The sequence below is a fragment of the Miscanthus floridulus genome, chromosome 1, assembly GCF_019320115.1.
Source record: "Miscanthus floridulus cultivar M001 chromosome 1, ASM1932011v1, whole genome shotgun sequence".
Classification (NCBI taxonomy): domain Eukaryota; kingdom Viridiplantae; phylum Streptophyta; class Magnoliopsida; order Poales; family Poaceae; genus Miscanthus; species Miscanthus floridulus.
In genome coordinates this window covers 158,754,746-158,763,867 of record NC_089580.1, presented here as the reverse complement: position 1 = coordinate 158,763,867, position 9,122 = coordinate 158,754,746, and the positions used below count along the sequence as shown (strand labels likewise).

Below are 9,122 nucleotides of genomic sequence, written 5' to 3'. Positions count from 1 at the left end.
CACATGGGCCGCGATTCCCACCACCGCGTCGCCGCTGCTGCCGAGGCGAAAAGGGTAAAGCGGGGACGCGCAAGCTCAACCGAGCACGACAGTGCGAGCTGTCCACCACCACCTCCCGGCGCCACCGTCACCGTCACCGTCACCGCATCGCGGCGCACCACACGGCGCTAGCGCCCACGCCACTGCACGTTGGGTCCACCCCCGTTTCCCCACCTGCCAGCGAGTCCCCACCGAAACGCCACCATCGCGCCGACGCGACGGCTGTAAACAACAGACGGGGGAGTGAAACCAGCGAGCAAAGAGCGCAGCGGAGCAGGGTAGGTCGCCGTCGCCGTTGCCGTTGCTGGCCTGGCCTCGCTCGTCCCCTCCCACTTAATGCCGCACCGCCCGTAATCCGGAGTCTTCTCTCTTCCCTAAGGGATATTTAACTTATTGCCATCCTTATGAATAGCACCTCTCCGTTTGCCAGTTTTAGAATGGCACCTACAGAATTGCCATCCGAAACCGTAATCCTCCTACGTATTTGACACTTTTGCTGATGTGGCACGCCACGTCGACATGCCAGCGCAGCAGCGTCCTTGGGAAACATCTACCGGGCATGCGAAATTACCTGTTTACCCCTGCTGCTTCTCTCTCCCTCCACTCACTGCCGCGTGGGCCCTCTCCCTCCACTCGCTGACGCGTGGGCCCCACACATCAGCTTCTCCTTCAACCTCCCGCCATCACCACACAGCCAGGGGAAGGGGAGGAGGTCGTGCAGTGCTGGCCGGCTGCGCTCGCGCCACCAAGGCCGTGCCCGTCGGAGCCGAGGAAGGAGCTGCATGCCCACGCCGCCCTGACGCCAGATCCGGAACGGAGGAAAAAGACGTGCCCGCGGTAGAGCTCACCCAGGCCGGCTCGCGAGAGGCGGAGCTTGCCCATGACGCAGCTCGGTCACGGCGCAACTCGCTCGCGGCGCAGCTGGTGCGCGGTGGATTTTGCTCATGGCGCAACTCGCTCACGGCGCAGCTGGCGCGCGGCGGAGCTCGCCCGCGGCCGGCGAAGCTCGCCTACGACGCATCTCGCTCGCGGCGCAGCTGGCGCTCGGCAGAGCTCGCCCGCGGCGTAGCTGGCACGCGGCGGAGCTCGCCCACGGCACAACTTGCTTGCGGCACAGCCGGCTCACTGGAGAAGGTGACCGAGGATGGAGAAAAACGCCGGCCGGGACTGCACGAGCTCCTCCCCTTTCTCTGGCTGCGTGGTGATGGCTAGAGGTTGAAGGAGAAGCTGATGTGTGGGGCCCATGCGTCAGCGAGGAGGAGGGAGAGGGCCCACGCGTAGGCAAATGGACTGGGAGAGAAGCAACAAGGGTAAACAGGTAATTTTGTGTGCCCTGTAGAGGTTCCCAGGGACGCTGCTACGCTAGTGTGTCGACGTGGCGTGCCACATCAGCAAAAGTGACAAATACGTAGGAGGATTACGGTTTTGGATGGCAATTGTGTAGATGCCATTCTAAAACTGGCAAACGGAGATGTGCCATCCATAAGGATGGCAATAAGTTAAATATCCCCTTCCCTAACGCCACCACCCCTCCCCCCTCCCTTCCCCACGCGCGGGCTGCTGCTGCTGCCACCTTCTCCTCCCCACAAATCTCGCCTCCGCCGCCGACTCCGGCCGCGAATCCACCCCAGATCGGCGCGGGCGCGCCGCTTGATGTCCGATCTGTGAGAGGGGCTCGCCACCATGAGGGCCTTGCTGCTGCTGGCGCTGCTCCTGGCCGCTTGCGCCGCCGCGGCGGCGCAGGCGACGGGAGGGGCCAACTCCACCTCCACGCCGTTCGTGCCGCGGGACGACATCCTGCTGGACTGCGGCGCCAAGGGGCAGGGCAACGACACGGACGGCCGGGTGTGGACCGGGGACGCCGGGTCCAAGTACGCCCCGCCGGACAACCTTGCCTCGGTGGCCTCCGCCTCCGGCCAGGATCCCTCGGTGCCGCAGGTGCCGTACCTCACCGCGCGGGTCTCGGCCTCGCCCTTCACCTACTCCTTCCCGCTCGGCCCGGGCCGCAAGTTCCTCAGGCTCCACTTCTACCCGGCCAACTACTCCAACCGCGACGCCGCCGACGGTCTCTTCTCCGTCTCCGCCGCCATCCCGGGCGGAAAGCTCACGCTGCTTTCCAACTTCAGCGCCTACCAGACGGCTGCCGCGATCACCTACTCGTACCTCATCCGGGAGTTCTCCGTCAACGTCTCGTCCCCGACGCTCGACCTCACCTTCACCCCGGAGAAGGGCCACCCCAACGCCTACGCGTTCGTCAACGGCATCGAGGTCGTGTCCTCCCCCGACCTCTTCGACATCTCCACTCCCAACATGGTTGCCGGGGACGGCAACCTCCAGCAGTTCCCAATCGATGCTGGCACGGCGATGCAGACCATGTACCGGCTCAACGTCGGAGGCCAGGCGATTTCGCCCTCCAAGGACACGGGCGGTTACCGGTCCTGGGACGACGACTCAACCTACATCTTTGGCGCTAGCTTCGGGGTCAGCTACCCGAAGGAGAACAATGTCACCATCACATATCCAAGCAATGTGCCGGAGTATGTGGCACCAGAGGATGTCTACGGCACAGCGCGTTCCATGGGACCAACTAAGGAAGTGAACATGAACTTCAATCTCACATGGATGTTGCAGGTGGATGCTGGATTCATGTACCTTATCAGGCTGCATTTCTGTGAGATCCAGTACCCGATCACGAAGATCAATCAGCGGGTCTTCAAAATTTACATTAACAACCAGACTGCAGTCAAGGGTGCTGATGTGAATGCGTGGGCAGCCATGAGTGGTGCTACCACCCTTATTGGCACTCCGGTGTATCAGGACTATGTGGTGAGCACACCGGGTGTAGGGGCCATGGATTTATGGATAGCTCTCCATCCGGATCCTGACACAAAACCACAAATATATGATGCTATCCTCAATGGCATGGAGGTGTTCAAGTTACAGCTTACCAATGGTAGCCTTGCAGGGCTCAATCCTATCCCAAGTGTTGCCCCGGCGAATGATGGGACAACTAAGAAGAAGTCAACTGTTGGGCCTATCGTCGGTGGAGTGGTTGGAGGTTTGGTGGTTCTTGCACTTGGGTATTGCTGCTTCTCTGTGATCTGCAAGCGTAGGAGGAATGCTGGGAAGGATGCAGGCATGAGCGATGGACATTCTGGTTGGCTGCCCCTGTCTCTTTATGGCAATTCACACACTTCCAGTTCAGCCAAGTCACACACTACTGGTAGCTATGCTTCATCTTTGCCATCCAACCTGTGCCGCCATTTCTCTTTCGCTGAGATCAAGGCCGCAACAAACAACTTTGATGAGTCCCTTATTCTTGGTGTGGGTGGATTTGGTAAAGTTTACCGTGGTGAGATTGATGGGGGAACAACTAAGGTGGCTATCAAGCGTGGCAATCCCTTGTCTGAGCAGGGTGTGCATGAGTTCCAGACCGAGATTGAAATGCTGTCCAAGCTCCGCCACCGTCATCTGGTGTCACTGATTGGGTACTGCGAGGAGAAGAATGAAATGATCCTGGTCTATGATTGCATGGCTCATGGTACTCTCCGCGAGCACCTGTACAAGACCCAGAAGCCACCTCTTACCTGTAGGCAGCGTTTGGATATCTGCATTGGTGCAGCTCGTGGGCTTCACTACCTTCACACTGGTGCCAAGCACACCATCATCCACCGTGATGTGAAGACAACAAACATCCTCCTGGATGAGAAATGGGTTGCCAAGGTTTCAGATTTTGGTCTGTCCAAGACTGGCCCATCTATGGACCATACTCATGTGAGCACAGTTGTCAAAGGCAGTTTTGGTTACCTTGATCCTGAATACTTCCGCAGGCAGCAGCTCACAGAGAAATCTGATGTCTACTCTTTTGGTGTTGTGCTGTTTGAGGTCCTCTGTGCACGGCCTGCCCTGAACCCTACTCTTCCAAAAGAAGAAGTTAGCTTGGCGGAGTGGGCGTTGCACTGCCAGAAGAAGGGCATTCTTGATCAGATTGTTGACCCCTACCTGAAGGGAAAGATAGCTCCACAATGCTTCAAGAAGTTTGCTGAGACAGCTGAGAAGTGTGTTTCTGATCAGGGTATTGACCGCCCTTCGATGGGTGATGTGCTCTGGAACTTGGAGTTTGCCCTTCAGATGCAGGAAAGCGCAGAAGAGAGTGGAAGCCTTGGTTGTGGGATGTCGGACGAGGGCACTCCCCTTGTGATGGTCGGAAAGAAGGATCCAAATAACCCATCGATCGAATCAAGCACCACAACCACAACCACCACTTCTATAAGCATGGGCGATCAAAGCGTTGCGAGTATGGACTCGGATGGGCTGACGCCTAGCGCTGTCTTCTCACAGATCATGAACCCCAAGGGGCGGTGAGGTAAAGCTGGTCCCATTCGTTACCTTGCAGGCATAATTTATTCATTCAGCGTGTTTTTTCATGAGTTCGTGCTGTTGATGTTCTCTCAAGTTATGAACCAGAAGTAAGAGAATTGTTTCATACTAGATATTCTGCCTTGCCTTGTACTTCTTCTCCAGTATTGTAATGACTATACATCTAATGGCTTGTATTGTACTGCTGCTATTGACCCAACTAGTATTTTACTGAATGAGAAAGTGATGTGCACGAACTATTCGTATGGGTGGTTGTGTGACGTGCTGTTAGGAGGAGTCTCAACTCTGAATACGACATCTATACTTGATAATCATTTTTCAATCTTTATGGATTACAAGTTGATAGATCGTTGTCTGGTTATTAGCAGAACTGAGGTTGTGTCGGTCTTTGTCCTTCAGACAAATTCCAATTGTCAAACAATCCATAGACCGTCTTCGACAACTAATCGAGCTGGCAGCTGAGATATTCTTCCTTTAGACAAGGTGAACGCTGTGGACATTTCACATTGGATTATAGGCACTGGGCGGTTCACGAGAGCTCTTAAGGTGTTATGGTCACTAATATACTATTTTTTTGTGTAGCGGATGTTGATTGATTGTGTGATGGTGACTAACAGAATATGGCGGGTTATGCTTCATACCTCTTGTTTCATACTGGAGTTGGGAAAGATCATGTAAACCAATGAGACATTATCTAAAAAAAATGTAAACCAATGATAATGATGCACTGGATTGTGTCCGTTTAGTTCCATTTTCTTGGCATTCACTGGCAGTTGCCACTTTCGCTTTCTTAAGCTCGCTCCTTCGACGACCCATCTGAGCTGGGAATTTGTTTAGGGGCTTGCTTGGAAACAGGAATTTCACAGGAATCACGCAGGAATTTCACAGAAATCAGTTCAATTTCATAGGAAAAACACAGGAATAGGGAAAAAATCCCGCATTCCAAACAGGCCCTGTAGGGTTGTTTTGGTGCAGTCGAGAAAACGCTGCCGAGGTGACGGGAGAACCCCCACAGTTTTTGGCCTCGGGCGGTCGCGCCTGTGCGGTTGGAACAGAGGCGACGAACCAATTCGATATGGTTGTTGATTCCCATGTTCACATCTCCTGATCTGCTGCCCAATGATAGGGCACAGATTGTGCTCTACTCGCATTTGTGAGTTGTTTTCTCCCACCGTCAAGCCCATCTGTCCACACCCAAGCGGCCAAGCCTGGCTATTCCAAATTCCAGCTAGAGGCTCTGCCAACCCCCATTATCCTTCCGTTAAGACTGCATCAATATCCTGATACCCAGCTACGGAACATGAGTCATAACAAACGAGGCGTGTCAGTGTCACTCTGCATCAGTTATGCGCCGAACGTTCTTAAAGAAGGCTAAAGCTCATGGTGATTGATGAGCAAGTCGTATCTTTAATTTAAAAAGAAAAAAAAAAGATTGGTGAGCAAGTCGTGCCTGCAATCCAGCTTGCAGAACCTGACCGTTCTCGCGCAAGGATCAACTCTGCTGAGAACAGAAAATTGAAAGGGAGATGACACCGGTAGAAGGATTCATGGGCTCCAACTTGCGACCCTGATCGTGCGAGGGGGCTGCTGCACCTGCCACTTGCTGGCAGCTGTCAACAGTTGCGTTCGGAATCACACGCGTTTACGCCTGCGGTCATGTTCAAAGTGGTGAGCCGGTGCACGGGCACGGCCAGGCAGTAGCACTTACTGACCTAAACTTGCCCCGTGGAACATGCAGCCGTTTTGTTTAGCGCAGTACCACGTCATATTCGCTTAGCTTATAAATCGTACTTTTTCAGCTAACGAATAATATTTTTTTCTCACAATAAATCAACCAATACTATCTATTATGACTTATCAGCTAAACGAACAGCTCACGTCCAATGAGAAATGGAGGAGCCAGCAGCCAAGGCTTTTTGCGGAAATCATCCGAACGGCCGGACCCTAGCAGTGCGCCGAACGGAGCGCGGAAAAGTAGGCGGGAGGCGGTGTGCGGAACCGTGCGCGGGATGCCGCAGGACGCAGGTACGTAATGTTTTCTTATTCTTTTCTTATTTATTTTTTCGTTCCTTTCTTTTTCTTTTGTTTTCTTTTATTGTTTTATTTCCTTGCTTCTATTTATTTTTCCTTTTTCTTTTATTTTTTAGTTTTCTATATGTTTTTTCATTCTTATTATTTCCTTTCCGTTTCTTATTATTTTCTTATTTATTTTTACCTTTTATTTTTTCTTTTTGATTTACTTATATTGTTTTTTCTTGCTTCTATTTATTCTCCCTTTTTCTTTTCTTTTTAAGTTTTCTAGGTTTTTTTCATTCTTATTTTATTTTTTCTTTTTTTTAAAATTTTTTCATCCTTATTTAAGTTATTCATTTATTTTATGTTCTATATATATCATTTGTTAATCATATTTTTATGTGTATTTTTCTTCTTTGTTGTTTTACTCGAATTAATTGTTTTACTAATTTTATTTTTTATATTCCTATGTATATATATGTGTGATTTTCATATAGTATACATTTAATGTCCTATGTTGTGTTTTTTATCATGTTCACGTAGTATACATTTGATGTTCTATGATGTTTTTGTGTTGTTCACGTAGTATACATGTGATGCTTATTTAATATACATGTGATGTTCTAGGATGCTTTGGTGATGTTCACTTATACATGTGATATTCTATGATGTATTTAGTAATGTTCATGTAATATATACGCGATGTTCTATAATGTATTTAGTGATGCTTAATGGTGTAGTTAGTGATGTTCACTTAGTATACATGTTATGTTCTATAGTATATTTTTATGATACACGTAATGTTCTTTTAAATTTTTCTCTGTTACGTGTTTTTATTTTTTTTCTTATGCTTTGCTCTAGATTTTTGTTCGGTTCGCTTGGCTGATAAGCCATGACTGAAAGTACTGTTGGTTGATTTGTTGTGAGAGAAAAATATTGTTCGTTGGCTGAAAAAATACGGCTTATAAGCCAAGCAAACATGGCGTTTATTATTATTTATTTATGTCATGTATTTATTTATTTATTATTATATATATTATAATATCAATTTTCTGAATCTAAAACTAGAATACCGTTCTTTTAAACCGAGAATATTTTTCTTACGAAGACAGAACATTGTTCTTTGAACCTAGAACATTATCTATGCTCAATAAAAGAAAATGTTCTATCTTTGTGAGATAAATGTTCGTGGAAAAAATTATCTAAATATATTCATGTGGGATATTGTTTTGAATGATTTATTGCAAGGAATAAGACTATGCAATCGAAATTTAATCCGGATGCTTAGTTTAGTAGTTATTACTTTTTTTTACTTAAAAAAACATTGTACATGCTGATGTCAGCGATTACTCAGCCTCGGCTGGCGCGCGGGAAAACTGTTGCTGGTGCGCGCGCCCCGCTGCCACAGCCTCGGCCGGCGCGCGGTTACTGTCCGATGCTCGGACCGTAGCAGCCCCCGGCTTTTTGCTCGGTGAGACCATGGCCGTGGATTGGAGGCCGTGGTGTTCCACTGTTCCTGATGATTTGGCCGGTATCGACATCGTGATCATTGAAAGCGTGTGTTCCTTCCCGCCCTTCCAAATGTTCCACGGGACGGAAGCTATATCACGGTGGCATGCATATCTTATCTTTCACGAAGAAGGTTACGGAAGCTTGAATTGGTATCGTATAGTCACGTGCCCACGGACTTCATGCAGCGAAAGGGTAAATAGCGGGCCGTCGTTGTCCTCTTATCTTTCACGAAGCAGGTTACGGAAGCTTGAATTGGTATCGTATAGTCACGTGCCCACGGACTTCATGCAGCGAAATGGTAAATAGCGGGCCGCCGCTGTCCTCTACAGTAGACTTTGGTAGTAAGGAGGAGAGAACCAAACCAATTCTCGAGCCAATACTGATGCGACTGGGCGCGAGCAAACAACCAAACACGTCGCCGGGCGGACTGCTCTACTCGTAGGAAAAAGACGTGCTAAAAGCATTAGGCATTAGCTCACGTTTTTCAGTGAGGTGCTTGGGCTTTAAGCCCTGCACTGAACAAACTGGGCTGCCATGTCAGGCTTAAAAGGCTAGGTGCTTGGGCTTAAGCCCTGCACAGAACAAACTGGGCTGCCATGTCAGGCTTAAAAGGCTAAGCCTGTTTGAAATGGAGGAAATGAGAACAGGAATTTTTATATTTAGAAAAAAAACTAATACTCACCCGTCCGCAAAAAAAAAGCAATTATAGGAACCATGCTGGCTAAACGAGTTCAAATTTGATCAAGTTTATAGTAAATAATATTAATATTTATGCCTCCAAATAAATTTATTATGAAAATATATTCTATAAATAATCTAATGGTACTTATTTTGTGTCATGAATCATGAATGTTAGTATTGTTTTATACAAATTCAGTCAAAGTTTAAATTGCTTGACTTCTCGAAAAGCGAGAATTGCATTCTTTTGTGGACGGATGGAGTATTAAAAAACAACATATTTTAGACTTAAATTTTAAGAAGCCGTCTTTTTTTATCACACCAAAGCACATGGTGCGGTCAGGTGCCACTGTGACTCTCGTGGATCGAGTTAGCCATGTGGAGATGACGTGGAGGACCAGTCACGCCACTGCATTTGGCACGACAGAGTCATGCCAAACGAGATGGTGTGACGCGGTCGCGCAAAGCATTGTGGCATGACTCGGCTATATATTCGCCAC

The 9,122-nt window shown here is 49.0% G+C and overlaps 1 protein-coding gene across 1 annotated transcript; it reads left to right on the top strand.

Moving 5' to 3' along the window:
* The first annotated feature begins 1,561 nt into the window (after positions 1-1,561).
* LOC136545144 (receptor-like protein kinase FERONIA) lies at positions 1,562-4,664 on the top strand. Its single transcript, XM_066537176.1, has one exon. The coding sequence runs from the start codon at positions 1,723-1,725 to the stop codon at positions 4,402-4,404; it is 2,682 nt and encodes an 893-aa protein (XP_066393273.1). The 5' UTR covers positions 1,562-1,722; the 3' UTR covers positions 4,405-4,664.
* The last annotated feature ends 4,458 nt before the right edge of the window (positions 4,665-9,122 follow it).